Genomic DNA, 15,932 nt, shown 5'->3' on the forward strand with positions numbered 1-15,932 from the left:
AGCAGACGCATGTTGGTGTCAAGTGGGAATGGAAATCAAACCAAAAGTAGATAAAAATCAGGCAGCAACTGAATGTGCCAAAAAAACCCCAAAAGAAATAGTATAAGTGAAGGATCCGATCAGAAGGCAAGAAATGTGGAAAATGCATAAATATAGTTGCAAGTACAGAAACCTCTTGGAACAATCAATCAGGATTTAATGCAGAAATGGATTTAAACCAAAGACGAAAGGTTAATATTGGTGGCACAGGACAGTGGACTACATACACATTGGTTTACAAAGTCCACTGAACATGTCAGAGAAACAGACAAATACAGGTTTTGTAAAACAGAATTGGAAACAGTTGCACATCTTGTTGCTGGGAATGTGGCAAGACTGTGGAATGGGGAATGTGCAAATATTAGAATAATGAAGTAGCCGAGAAGCATTGGAAAGGTAAGCCACAAAGCATTATAGAAAATAATGAAGTTTATATCACATAAGACCCCCATTACCAACAGCTCAAAAAACAGATGTCAGAAAACCAGATATTGTAGTTCAGGAAAAGTAGCATTGATCATTAAAACTGCTACACTCTGTGATTACAGTGTCTTGTCTAGAGAGAGACACAAGGGTCATAAAATACCAGAATTTACAGGCAGAAATGAGGGAAATATGGAAGAAGGATACCCAGACAGTTCTAATAGTGTTAGGAGCAATAGATCTCATAAAAAAGAATTTACAGTCATATTTAGATATGTTACTGATACATGTAACTCTGTATGAATTGCAGGAGGAGTCAATTCTGGGCCCAGTGTGGGTGCTGCGAAGAGCACGTTTGGCTAATATCAACGACTGAAGCAATACTAATTTCATGAACTTTAACCATACTTTGACTTAGGAATAGGTTGAATTCCTGTCATGGTATTAGAAACCACAAAGTCTAGGAGAAATGAAAAAGGCAATGACTAAGAGGATTTCCTATCTACAAAGGAAGACGAAACCCTGAAAACACACCTTTCTTGGCTATAAGAGGGCCATGCGGATTAGTTTTGGTCTTTCTTCCCTGAATGCTGTGATACGGCACAGAAAGGGAAATGGTGGGGAAGTTCTATAGGAATCTTCCCTGCCACAAGATGCAGAACACATCCCCGTCCAATCTGCTAAAGAGAACAGTACTCTCACAGGTAGCAAAACTGAGGTATTTCTAGAATGTTACAATTCCTGAGGGCAGACATAGCTCCCAAATCTGCAATTGTAGATGAAGAAAGAAGCAGGAGCTCTGAGAGTTTGTCAACATGTTCATTTCACAGGGAATGCAGACTGTGAAACACAAATATGCACACACTGCTTGTCTACAAAAAGGGGTACAAATGAGTCCCCCTCACTTTGTTTGTTTACATATCAAACAACTAACTGGTTGCCAAACAAAAATTGAGAGACCATAGCAACAGAATTATCTTCAGAGCCTTGAGGGTCAGGAGAAATGCATGAAGCTTCAAGATGATTACTGTACAGCTTTCCCTTCAGGAGGACTGCTTCCCTGAACTGTGGAAGAGCCAGCGTGAATGCCCTTCTCTTTCAGAGATGCATCCATTGTGAGGATCTGTAATGGATTCAGCTGCAGTACTGGTGACAAAGTTGAAGCTTGGGTGGGTTGTCAAGGACTCCAAGAATTCCAGCACAGTATTGACACCAGGAGAAGACAGGTGACTACATGGTGACTCTGCAGCCACCAACTCTTCTCATCCCACCATATAACATGCACTACCTTCATGAAGAGCAGCAGCAATTAGGCCTATAAGATACAGGAGGCTCCAAGCTTGTAACTTTCACTGCAGCCACATATGGGATTGCCAGTTTAATGACCTTGTGTGCTCTTCTTCATGATTAGGAAAGACTAGACAAATGAATGTGTCCAGCAATAAGCCAGTGAAGGTGGCCCTTAGAGAAAAGGTCAGACAAGACTTCTCCCAGTTTATGTTCATCCCCAGCAACTGCAGTTGTAAAAGCAGTCATTCCAGGGATGTCACTACACAGTCCCTCAATAGGGTTGCCAAGACCCATTCATCCAGGTAGGGCAACACTTGCAGTTATCTCACTTGCAAAGCTATATTCATCACTGAAACTACTGTAGAAAAATTGTAAAGAATACTTCAAATGCCAGCCTTTTAACACTGAAAATGGCAACTATAATGAACCAAAGGAATCGCCTATCTGGACCCCAAACAGTTACCTGTCATATCTTCTGACACCACCCAGCTAATCTGCAGCAGCAGATGCAAAACCCACTGGAGAGTAACCATCTAGAAAATGACTCCGTAAATATGCTTGGTTAAAGTCTCTGTGGTCCCAGATGGGATGTAGGCCTTCCATCCTGCTGGCGTTAAGATGCAGAATTACAACCTTGGGACTCAGTTTTTGACATGTAGCACTGCAAAGGTGTTGGCATCTGCCCAACTGATCTACACTAGCAATGTCAAGTATCAGATAAGTTCAATGCATTCCAAGTGGTTACATTCTCTGCCATTTACCTCTTACAATGATGTGATGCTCTGACTGCAAAAGCAGCTGCTTAATAAACAAATGATTAATTTTTAAAAGACTGCAGCAATATATACCCCCAAATAAAACATTGTATCATCTGCTTCATTAAATCCCAAGCTGGCAATGTTACCTCAGTTTAAGTGGCAGAAAAACTGTTAACAAGCATTCTTTAACCATTTCTTTCCAACTAGGAAGTTAAACTACAACCACCACCAAAAACAGCTTTACATTCCAGCTTATTGATGTCAATGCTTGTACTGTCCAGACACAGTGCAGTTTAAATCAACACATTTTGAAGATAAAAGGCATGCTAACTCTAGTCTTACCATCCTCGGTTCTAGGCTGCTGAGGGAACATATAGTTTGTGAGTACAGTTTTCTGCGTCTCGTTATCTACTTCCTTTTGCAGCGGTATGAGTGGTTTAGACTAGAGAGAGAGAGAGAAAAAATTTAAATTAGCAAAATTTTGTGTGCGCAAATGTATATCACCATGAAAGATGGAACAGTATGGTCTCTTCTTACACTCTGTCACCATCTTCCTTCATACAGCAGAGCCTGCAGTCACTACAATTGACTCTGATATTGCGGGAACTCTGTCACAAAGCCCTACCCCTACAAGTTCACTGACACTTTTGTCATTGCTTCATGTAAGCATATTTATCATGAAGAACCTTGCTGAGAATTAACTTTAATCTATATGAACGAAAAAAAAAAAACACCCTCAAGCCTCGATTTGTGTGTGATAAAACAAAAAAACAACGTGATGTAAAATGGATACCACTAGGAGACGAAATAAAATTTAATATCACAAAACTTTAGCGCTTTCGGCCAATGTGTTTTTAATATCGCTGATTTTTTTAGCAATATTTTTGGAGTTAAAGTATGTTACTTTATAAAACGTGAATTTTTTTAAAGAATTTTTTTTAATTTTGCAATTGATTACAACTTGATGAGGTTTTGTGACTGGTGCAACTTAACTGAAGTGTGCATATTAGTGGGATTGTGTTTTTGTACTTTGTTCTGATGAAGGCTTCTGTGTAAGGCCGAAAGCACTAAACTTTTGTGATATTAAATTTGATTTCATCTCCTAGTGGTGCCCATTTTTCCAGCACAATGATTTTTTTGGTAACTTTAATCCATGCCTGTTATGTGAGACAGTAGGACCCCATCTCTTTGTTAAATGCTTTGTTCTGGCTACAAAGTGATTGCTCTCAGTTATAAACTGACCTCAGTGTAGGAGACCCACTACGCACAGCTTTGCTTCTCTACTTTCTGTGGCCATCCACCCCCCCCCCTTACTCTAACATTATACTTCCTACATACACATTTAACTTGCAACTCTTTTTCCAAAGCCCTCCCCAAATCACATTATTACTTCTATTTCTTGTTTTCTACTTCCTCATCTCTTTTAATTTTTAGCCACACTCCCAACTTTCACACCCTCCCTAACAGTAGCTATGTATTCCACATTTATCCTTTTCTTTTCTCAAATAAACCCTTATTTTTCTTATTTACATCATTATACTGTAACATTTAATACTCCTTTATTCCTTACATTCCAGAGAAAATACTAAGACAATCTACCACTCTTCTTTAATAAACTTATACTTCTTTTAGTTTCACCTCCTGCAAACTCCCTCCAATTCCAACTACACTCCAGTCTACTACACAATATCCCCCTCCCACACCTCACCCATATTGCTCTAATCATACCCCTCTTTTTCTACACTACTATCCCACAGTATTTTCACTTATACTTTACCCCCTACAACTGCTTCAATTTCAACAGCCCTAATTCCCCCTCTACTTCCATTTATCTCACTCTACGCCAATCAAGCTGTTTTTACCCACACCTCTCATAGGTTCGTACTAGGCTATCTGCCCTAGGGCATTTATAAGCCTAGCCAGAGTGTGTGTGGCTTTCACCACCCCTTAGGATGAGAATACTACGCCCTTTTAGGGTTTAGTTTACTGTGCCTCTGTCTAGTAGTGACACAGAGATGACCCCCGGGGTAAACCTACGATCTCCCATCCACTCGTCAAGATTTCTCTTGAATAGAGTCAGTGAGGGGCTCTGCCTAACATGGACTGGGATTCTGTTCCAGAGTGTAGGGAGCCTCTGGGTTATGAATCTGTCCCTCCAGCACGTCCTATTAATTTCTGTGTTGAGGTTTAAGTCTCTTGTTCTCGTGGCTCTGATGGATTTGGATTTTCTGAGGTGGAGCATGTCCATTAATTCCGGATTGGACATGGCCTTGTACGTCAGGCACAGATCACCTCTGAGTAGGCGGTATGCGACTGAATAAAGCTGGAGTTTTGTCAGTCAGGCAGCATATGACATATGTTTAAGACCCTTTATCCTCTTGGTGAGGAACTTTTGGGGGTCTTTCCAACTGCTGCAGGTGTCGGGTGAGATACATCCCAAATGGGGCATTGTACTCAATCATTGGCCTGATGAGAGAAGAGTACAGGGGCACAATGACCTCTCGATCTAGATGTGAAACCCTTCATGATATGCAATATAGAAGGTCTTCCTAACCACTTTGGCAATGTGAGTGTCAAATGAGAGGTTACTGTCAACCTGGGTCCCTAGGTCCCCGATTACCTCTTCCGTACTTAATGGATTACCACCTATGTGGTAATTTGTCGGTACCTTGTTTTTCCCAGAGGGTATGACTATACATTTTTTGGTGTTCAGCTTAAGGCCATGGCTCTGGCACCAATTATCCGTTTCTATGAGGCCTCTCTGAAGGATGTTTGTGTCCGCTGGAGTATCAATTATGGCGCCCAGTTTGCAGTCATCTGCGAACTTTGTCAGCCACAATCCTCCTATGTTTGCCTGTACCTCAGAAAAATAAATGCTAAACAAGAGGAGTCCCAGGACCGAGCCCTGTGGGACACCGCTTGTGACTGGCTTAGAGTCTGACATAGCTCCAGCAACTCTGACCCTGTGGGTTCTGTCCTTGAGCCAGTTTGCAACCCATCTTGTGACATATGGGTTTACATTTAAGCTGGTGAGTTTGTCTATGATGCCCGAATGGGGTATTGTGTCAAAGGCTTTTGCAAGGTCAAGGTAGGCTGTGTGAACTGCCTTACCCTCATCAATGGCCTTAGTGACTGTTTCAAAAAAGTCGACCAAGTTCAAAAGGCAGGATATGCCCTTGACAAAGCCAAATTGGGTAGGATCCAATGTCTGTAGGTCCCCAATGTCATTGTTTATGAGTTCCATAATGATCCTCTCCATAGCTTTGCAGACCAGGCTCGTCAAGCTTATGGGGCGGTAATTTCCAGGGTCCGTAGAAGCACCGCCTTTGTGAAGTGGGACCACTGTTGCCGTACGCCACTCTTTGGGTACGTATCCTGTAGTAAGGCTAAGATTAAACAGCAGCCTTATGTGTGGGTTTAGTTCCTCTTGGAGTTCATGTAGCACACAGCCCGGGACACCATCCGGGCCCATTGATGCTGTGTTTTTAGCTTTAGAGAGGGCGGCTCTCACCTGGGCATCTGAGATGTTAGGGAGACTACACTCTGCTGGGATAGTTATTTCTCCTTTTGGGGGGGAGGGGGAGGAGAAATTTGCACTGAACCTGTCTGCCAGAATGTTGGCAATGTCGGTGGGTTCAGTGTATTTTGTGTCATTTTGGACTAACTCTGAGCATATCTGGGAGTTTCCACCCACTCTCATTCCTCTTTCTTCTCTTTTCTACCCCAACTCCTCCTCCAGCAACACTATTGCAAAAGCATACCTCAACTATTACCTCATCATCACCACTCATCCTTCCAGTTACAAGCTTCTCCCAAATAACCCCCAAACTGATCTCTACACTGATCTTCTATTCCCACCTTAAGTCCTCAATACTGACCACTACAACCTAAAACTAATGCAAACACCCAAATTACTTAAAACTCCTAAAACAGCCAGATGTTCTTTAATGGCCTTAAACTTGCATGGGGACGTTCACCCCAACCCAGGTCCAATTCCTACTACACAAACAAAAAAACTAAAACTTATCAATCTTAATATCAGGAGAATGTGCAGTAAATTTACACTTTTTCATGTCTGGTTAACCCACACTAATCCAGAAGATATGCTTGCTATTACAGAGACTTGACTAAAACCAGAAATAAAAGATACTGAAATTCTTCCCCTGGCATTATCAGAGTAGACAAAGCACATAAAAAGGTGGCAGAATAGCCCTAACTTTCCCTAACAACTTGATAGCTTCCCCATACTCAAATACTATACCAAAATTCTGCACAGCCAAAATCCTTACAACATTTCTAAAACGTATCTCATCTAAGAACATTTGTATAGATGTTTTACACATCCCTAATAGGCAAAACATTCCCATTCTAGAAAATATTCTAGTTTGGATACCTGAAACAATACCAAACAAAACCATCATCCTAGGGATGTTAATACTGACTGGCAGACACTAACCTCACATGACCAACAAACATTATAAACCTCTGTGTCTTTACTCAACTTATAAAAACTCCTATTGGGCATAGCAAAAATAGCATCCAGCACTCCACCCTGGACTGACTACTAGTCTTGAACCCTTCTAACTTTACATCCTCAGGCACACTCCTTGAGTCCTTAAGTGACCACCTACCAGCCTATACTCACAGGACTATCACTCAACTGACAAAGCAACACAACTTCAAAACTATACGCAACCTACAAAAATTCAGCAGAGGTATTTAATGAATCTCAAAGCTATAGACTGGTCCATCCTAAAAAGACTTCCTCTTAATGATGCTACCTAGTCCCTCTACAAACAAAAAGAATAAAAAAATAACCATGCCCCATGTCTCACTAAATCATGCAAAATTCTAATGAAAGACAAGGACAAAACATGGACTGCCTGGCTAAAGAAAACAAATGACAAATCTTCAGTTATACAGACAACTCCGCAATCAAACAAAAAGACATACTGCATGGCAAAAAAATCATACTATTCCTATATTCAAGATAACCACAAAAACAACCCTAAGAAACTCTGGTCCTCTGTAATGTCACTACTCAACCCAAGAAATAAAAATAATCTCAATCCATACCCCAATACACGACCTCTTCAACCAGCCAACAAATTCAACATGTACTTTATAGAGTCCGTATCCAACCTAAAAGTAAACCCAACTCACTATTTCTACTAATGCCCCCAATGCTAACCTCTCTACACACCCCACAGATTACACACACACAACCAGCCCCTTACTCATAACCAAAAACCAAACCATCCCGAAGCTTACTTTTCAGCCCAAACCTTTGTCTCAAATAAAAAAGAAAAACTGAAACCTTGGCTCAAACTCAGCAGACAATCTCCCATCAGAATACCTAAAGCTTGTTGCAGAGGCAATAGCATTCCCTGTTAGCAACTTAATTACTGTATCCATAGCTGAATTGCATATCCCTAACATATGGAAAAAAATCACACATTATTCCATCACATAAGGGAGGCAACTCCAATGACATCACAAACTTTTATCCTAGTGCAATCTTGCCCCCCCCCTCCCAAGACTCTAGAGAAATGTGTGCACCTACAACTTCTGCATCATCTTACACACAACAACCTACTTTCCCATACTCAATATGGCTTTAGACCTGTACACAATACCTCAACACCCTTATTATCTTTCATGGGCTCTGTCAACAAAGCCCATGAAACTGGCAAACTAATATCTGCAGTATTTCTACATTTGTCAGAAGTATTTGACATGGTATCTAACATCAAACTCCTTCAAGAACTTTCTAGAATTGATCTATCCTCCTCCTCACTTCACTGGTTTTCTAGCTACCTAGTTGACAGGCAGCAAGCAGTAAAATGGTGGGGCTCTATCTCCCCATATCACATCACTCCCGGAGGTGTACCTCAAGGATAGTACAGTTGTGTACACTTACCATAAATGTATATATTCAAGTGTATTCACTGTTGCAGTCATCACACTTGGGTTATCTGTCTGCAGGTAGCCCTCAGTTGGCCTGAATACCAGAGACTTAGTATTTCTGCGTAGGATGCTGTCTCTTCTTCCCTGGCGTCAGGTCGTCAGGGGTATAAAAACAGGCAGCTGACGCCATTATATCTGTTTTTCTTGCCTCAAATGTCAGGAGCCCCCAAACAGGGAGCTAGGATATGGTGGGGGAAAATACCACCAGTAAAAAGTAAATACCAATACCAGTAGGAATAGCCATAGAGAGGAGATATAGAGAAAACCAGGGGGCTGGAGGCAGGGAAACCAGGACTGCAACAGTGAATACACTTGAACATCTACATTTATGGTAAGTGCACACAACTGTACTATGTTCTTCATGTTTCACTGTTGCAGTCATCACACTTGGGTAAATTCCCAAAGCTGAGGAAGGGTGGCGGCAGTCAAGAAGAGTTAGGGCTGGCTAGTAGGCCTTGCAAGACTGCTGTATTAAAACCTGCCCTGGATTTGGAAAAGATAGGCAGGTGGTAATGCTTGGTGAAGGTGTGTACAGAACTCCAGGTAGCAGCTTCCAGGATGTCCCTGGTAGGGACTCCCCTGAGAAAAGTTGTAGAGGTTGATGTAGCCCTAGTGGAATGTGTTTTGACCATGGTGCTTGTAGCAGAAATGGATGTAGTGTGCTATTCATCTGGAAATGGTTTGTTTTGAAATGGCGTTGCCCTCTGCCCCTGTTGCAAAGCTGACTAGCAACTGGTCAGATTTTCTGAAAGGCTTAGTCCTATCAAGGTAGAATCTGAGCTGTCTGTGCATGTCCAAAGAGTGCAGGCTCCTTTTCCCTTTACTTTGAGGATTAGGGAAGAAGGTTGGCAAATGGATGGATTGGTTGAGAGCCACACTGGACACCACTGTAGGCATAAAGGAAGGGTTAGTCCTGAGGGAAACCCTGTCAGCATGGAAAATAATGAAGGGCTCCACTGCCATTAGTGCCTGTAACTCAGACACTCTTCTAGCTGAAGTGATGGCTAGAAGCAAGACTGTTTTCCAAGAGAAGAAGTTTAACTCTGCTGAAGCAGCAGGTTCAAACGGGGGAAGTGTGAGCTTTTCCAGTACAAAGTTAAGGTCCCAAGCAGGGGTGGGTGCTCTCCTTGGTGGCCTTAAGTTGTTTGCCCCTCTCAGGAACTGTTTGATGAGAGGGTGAGAGAATAGAGGTGGCTCAGTATTGTAATGAGCCGAGATGGTAGAGGCATGGATCTTAATGGAGAAGGATAGGCCTCTGTGGAGTAGTTCTGCTACGTAAATCCAGGATTAGAGGTAAGGAGGGCAGTGCTGTGTCCTTTACTTTAGACTGAATTCAAGAACAATATATTTTCCACTTGTCAGCATAGGATTTCCTTGTACTGGGCCTCCTGGCTTCAAGGATGACGTTCAGCACCTGTTTGCTTAGGGTTGCTGGTGGAGAATTCAAGGAATAAGCCAGGGTGCAAGATTTAGGATTTGCAATTGTGGATGCAAAATCTGTCCCTCCTGTTGAGAGAACAGGGTTGGGGTCTTGTGTAGGTGCCATGGTGGCACCATTGCGCAGGAGTGAGTACCAGTGCTGGCGTGGCCAGTCCGGGGCAATCAGAATTGTCCTTGGCCTGTCTTGTTTTATCTTGAGAGAAGGGGCAGAGGGGGAAAGGCATAGATTGAGAGGTTTTCCCAATGAAAGGATAGGGCATCCACTTTCCAGGCCCTGCTGTGAGGGTTCCTGGTGCAGAATTTGCTTATCTGGTGGTTGTAGGGGGAGGCAAAGAGATCCACCTCTGGGGTCCCCCATTTCTGAATCAGAAGGTTGAAGGTGCTGGGCTCCAGTTTCCACTCGTGTGGGTCTAGTGCCAGTGAGTTTTGTTTGCCTGGCAGGAATTGAGCTTGTAGATGGACTTGCATGTCCAAGGCAGTGTTCCAAAGGGCCATGGCTAAATTGCAGAGTGGATAAGAATGGGTTCCCCCCTTCTTGTTGATGTACCACGTAACTGTGGTGTTGTCTGTTTTTATCAGCAGTTGTCCTAGAAAGAGTAGGGATCTGAAAGCTGTCAGGGCATTCTGTACAGCTAGCATCACTTTTTGGTTGATGTGCAGATGAATTTGACTTGGGATCCAGTGGCCCTGAATACATTTGCCAGCCATGTGAGCCCCCCATGCATAGTCTGATGAGTCTGTGATCAGCGTCTGGGCGGCGGGGGTTGAGTAAAAGGTAGTCCCTTGTTGTGGTTGCATGCTTCTGCCCACCAAAAGAACTCTGTCCTTAGACAAGGTATGATAAGGATGACTGTTTCCAGGTCCGGAGAATGTTGGCACCAAAGACCTTTTAAGTACCATTGAAGTTTCCTCATATGCAGTCTTGCATACAGAATTGGCAGTATACATGGGGCCATGAACCCTAGGGTTTGCAGAATTTTTCTTGCAGATAGCTGGGTTCTGGTGGCCATTTGTTTGAAGTAGTCTGTCAGACAGACCTGTTTTTCTGAAGTGAGGAATGCCATCTGGGAAGTTGTGTCCAAGCTTGCTCCCAGGAATACAATCTTTTGACTGGGTACAAGTTGTGACTTCTTTTCATTGACGGTGTACCCCACTGAAGTGAGAAGGCTTTTTACAAATGCCAGGTGCTGAAGCAGCAATTCTTGACTGTCCGCCTGAATCAGGCAGTCACCCAAGTACGGGTAAATTTGGATGTTATTCTGCCTGTAATATGCAATGGTTGGAGCCAGGCATTTTGTGAATACCCTGGGCGCAGTAGATAAGCCAAAGGGAAGTGCAGAGAACTGATAATGCATAGACCTTGCCCTGAAACGTAGATACTTCCTGCATGACTCCCTTATGGGGATGTGCAGATAGAATTTTTTTAAGTCTAGGGTGACTAACCAGGCATCCTTGGCCAACATAGGGAGAAGTTTTTGCAAGGTAAGCATCTTGAATTTTGGTACCACCAGGAAGGAGTTGAGAATTGAAAGATCCAGGATTGGGCGCCAAAAGCCCTCTTTCCTGGGTACCAGGAAGAGTCTGGAGTAGAATCCCTGACCCCTCTATTCTACTGGAACAGTCTGAATAGCTCTGATATTGAACAGGGAAAGTACTTGGTTTTGAGCCTCTGCCCATTGGTTTGGAGGAAGGTCTGGAAACCCGCTTGGGGTTGTCAGTGAATGGAAATAAAATTTGTACCCCTGGAATACAATGCTGAGGACCCATCGGTCCTGAGTGATGAACATCCATTTTTTTGCATGAAGGGCAAGTTTTCCTCCTAGGGGCGGCTGGGAAAATAGAGTGAAGAAGTCATTGTGAGCTTTTTCCATAAGGAGGTGGCTTACCACTCCCTGCTTTAGGGGTGGGGACACTCCATTGCTTAGATCTCTGCATACCCTGAGACACAACTTTGGATGGTCTGTTTCCCCTGGGTCTTGTTTGGGAAAGCCTGGAGGGGGCTGGAAAGGACCAGTGTTTTGAAGGGCAATGCCTACTGAATCTAGGGGGGTTGCACTTGTAGGAATTCTTTAACAGTCTGCGTAGATTTAGCTTTTTCTTCCATCTTTTTAAGAACCTCTTCTGCTTTGGTACCATACAAAGTGTCCTTATTCAAATGAGCGTCTAGTAATTTAGATATGACATGATCTGGCAAGGTCTGCTCCTTCAGCCAAGCATGTCTTCTCAGTACAGAGCCAGTGACTGCTGCCCTGTACGATGCTTCTAGGGTATCAAAGCCACACTGCAAGGTATGCTTAATGACTTGGTTTGCAGAGTGCATAAGCTCCTGCAATTCTTTATTTTCTGCACAATCTGGGAAAGTTACCACTTTTTGTTTAATAAGTTCCAGAATATGTTGCTGGTATTTCAGCATGTGAAACTGGCAATTCAATACCATGATAGCAAGAGTTGCAGAGGTATATACCTTTGTATCCCATCTGTCCAAAGCTCTGGAATCCCTGTCCAAAGGGGTGGGATTCTTGGCTGTAGTAGCCTTAATACCTCTAGGCCCCTGGGAAATGATCTCTGGGTCAGCAGTAGGATTCTTGAAAAGAAACTTGTGAGTTACTCTGTAGTACCTGTCTGGTTTCCTATGGGCAGGAGGTAAAGTATCAGGAGTAAGACTGGATTCCATGAAAACATCATCCACAACATCCAGGACAGGGGGTATAGCTAAAGGCATGTGCTGAGGCAACTCTAAAAATTCTCTGAGCCTCTTTTTGGAATGAGGATAGTCTTGGCATTCCCAATGGAAATGTTCTCTTAAAGTATGCAAGGTTTCACCAAAAGAAAAATCCTCTGGAGGGGAGGCAGAGGGAATGGATTCCTCTGCATCTGAATCCTCATAGGCTGATAGAGGCATGTCTTCATAATCAGAAAGATCAGAGTCATCGGACTCCTGCTCTGTAGAACCTGAAGAGGACTGGATTCTTTGCCTCTTTGCAGGGGAAGGCTGACTTCCTCTAATCAGTGTAATAAGGTCTTCAGCCATTCTAAGCATTTGTTTTTGTGGCATGAGTGCCTGAGCATGTGCTTTGGTCATCAGTTTTCTGGGCATAGTGTGTGCTCTGGGCCTAAGAAACTCGGTAGTTTTGGTTAGAAATGAAGTCATTAGTTTGTTTCGAACATCAGTACAGCAAAAAACTGCCTCAGAAGCCGGTGCCTGCACAGCGGCTCCAGACCCATCCAAGGTAGAGATATCCGCTGGTTCCATAATAGAAGAATCATCTCGCAGCATACCAGACTCCGAATGGGTCTCAGCAGAGGCCTGCAAATCCACTGAAGAGGGCATCAGGAGCTGCAAATGCACCTCACTGAGTACCGGCGGACTGGTGACTAGCTTAACAGAAGTGTTGTCAGCAGTTATGGACCTATGCGGTCTGTCTCGGTCTTTATCCTTACGCTTTTTCAGAAAATCGGTAGTCGGATGGCTTACGAAAGCCATTTCAGAATACGGAGATCGACAGCAAAAGAATTTGGCGACAAAGAGAGTCCGACGACGAACGGTTCGGGCTTTAAACAAGGCACAAAACTGACAGTGAGGGACGGCGTGGTCTGGGCCTAAACAGGTGACGCACTAAGACTGAAAATCTCTGTGAGGTATTTGCTTTCCACAGGCAAGACAATTAACATTTTCTGACATCGGTTAGAACAAGAAAAAAGGATCCCCAATGGGGTACTTAGTTTTAGAAAACTTCAGATCATTCAAATCGAAAATGAAAATTCAGGTAGCGGCTGACCGGCACTTGCGAACTGCTTCTGCTTCGGGCTCCTCCTCGGCAAGAAAGACTGATGTAATGACACTGGCTGCCTGTTTATACTCCTGACATCACGGAAGAAGCGACAGCATCAGAAGCAGAAATACTAAGTCTCTGGTATTCGTGTCGACTGAGGGCTACCTGCAGGCAGATAACCTAAGTGTGATAATTGCAACAGTGAAACATGAAGAACATCCATCCTTGTTCACATCACTATTTAAGGTCTTCATCAATAACTTGCATACATCCTTCTGTGAAGGCACTCTAATCTAATATGCAGATGACTCCACAATCACCTGCGTATCAGACACTAACTCTCCTATAACACAACAAAACAAGCTTCCTCTTTCATAGAAACATGGCTCTTCAATGCTGGACTCCTACTGAAGCCCCCCCCCCCCCCCCAAAAAAAAAAGCTCCTTCTCTTCAACTACAAACCTCATAGCTCCAAAAAGCAAACTTCAAGATCTTTTCAGTCAATAATGAAACTGAATTGGCTAAGCATACCGAACTACTAGGTGTCACAACTGATGATAATCTCAAGTTTGACCTACACATACAAAACAGTATTAAAAAAAACATCAAAAACTAAGCATGCTATACAGGAATAAAAACTTTCTCACAGCAGCTACCAAAATTACCCTGGCCAAAACCTACCTCCTGCCCTAAATGTTACATGGGGCCCCAATTCTAACTAACTTACAGAACTCCCCAAGAAAAAAACTAGAAAGCTGCTATAACAAAATTGTCAAATTTGCAATAAACATAACCCCTCTAACTCATCACTGTAAAGCCCTACATTTCCTAAGATGGCTTGAACTCCCCCCTCCAATACGTACAACTTACTATGTAAAGAACAACCCGGTACAGAGTGCAACACAACTAGTAAAACCAAATGACACACTGAACGACTGAAAAACAATAGTCTTTGAATAATAAAAAGTTTTAATACCACAAATAGTGGAACCATAAAAAACTAGCAGCAATCCACAACAATTAATGCACAAACGTGTCTCCAGTAGAATGTAGCAATGGTACACAGGTAAAAAAATCCACAGTCAAGCACTTACGTCCTTCATGGACTTCTTCAGAACTGTATTTGTGCTTAAAACCACCATTTAAAAAAAAAAATCCTGACCAATCACATTCAGACTTAAATCAATTATGCTAATAATTTCTCGTGTGCTAGTAAAATTTTAAAGGTCTAAAGTATATTTTATAATTTCTCCGCCCTGTGTTTTAATTCAGGCTTCAGAGAAATAAAATCATTTAATCCTGGTGCTACATTAGAATTGTAAAACATCTTCCACTTCATTTTAGCCCTTTCCAACTTATTCTTCCAGTCACCACCCCTAATATCCTTAGCCACCACATCTAGAATACCAAATGAAAATGTGTGGTTGGGGTTAGCTTTAATATGTCGGTATAATGCATTATTTTCATCTTGCCTTTTGACATCGTAGAGGAGCTCGTAAATCCTCTTTTTCAGCATCCTTTCAGTTTTCCCTATGTAGAAATCTGAACAATCCTGACACACAATATAAACTACCCCTCTTGTATTGCAGTTACCAGCTACTGACTTAATTTCAAACCCTGCTCTTTCCATATAAACTATAGGGGAAAATATTATGTACCTGCAATAATCACAAGCACCACACCTTGTGGCGCCTTTTGTACTGTCATTTGGTTTCACAATAGGGTGTTCTAATAAATATTTCATATTGTTATTGGTGCGATATACAAATTTTGGCTCAGGTCCCACTACTTCCAATAGTTCTCTGTTACCTTTAAATAGTAACCAATTTCTTTTAATAATGTTTTTGATTTTCTCACTGTTCTCACTGTATGTAACCACAATTGAATGGGAAAAATCATTATTAAATTGAATGGACAATGATCCTCCATCTTGTAATCTGGAACCCACTAGTGGCTTGTACCTCAAACCCCATTCACATATAACTTGGTGACAAATTGGTAAGACAAGCTCATATGGGTACCTCCTTTCAAGAAATAATTTAACCAAGTTCCCCATTTCCACTTTGACACTTTCTAAATTGGAACACATCCTAGCAATACGAACCATCTGGCCCTTTACAATGTTCCTCTTAACATATATTGGATGACTACTCATATAGTCTAAGTAATCATTGGAAAACGCGGGCTTCCTATATATATTGGATTCAAAACAAAATTTCTCTAATTTCCTAACAAAAGTTAC

The 15,932-nt window shown here is 42.4% G+C and overlaps 1 protein-coding gene across 2 annotated transcripts in view; it reads right to left on the reverse strand.

The window, feature by feature from the left end:
- Positions 1-15,932, reverse strand: part of ERBIN (erbb2 interacting protein) — a 3,184,408-nt gene that overhangs the window by 1,023,885 nt on the left and 2,144,591 nt on the right. For both annotated transcript variants that reach the window (XM_044063352.1, XM_044063353.1), the window contains exon 16: positions 2,853-2,952. In XM_044063352.1, the coding sequence (XP_043919287.1) occupies positions 2,853-2,952 (100 nt within the window). The remainder of the gene's footprint in view (positions 1-2,852; positions 2,953-15,932) is intronic.

Source organism: Protopterus annectens, chromosome 2.part1 (assembly GCF_019279795.1).
Source record: "Protopterus annectens isolate FY-2018-M chromosome 2.part1, PAN1.0, whole genome shotgun sequence".
Lineage (NCBI taxonomy): Eukaryota > Metazoa > Chordata > Ceratodontiformes > Protopteridae > Protopterus > Protopterus annectens.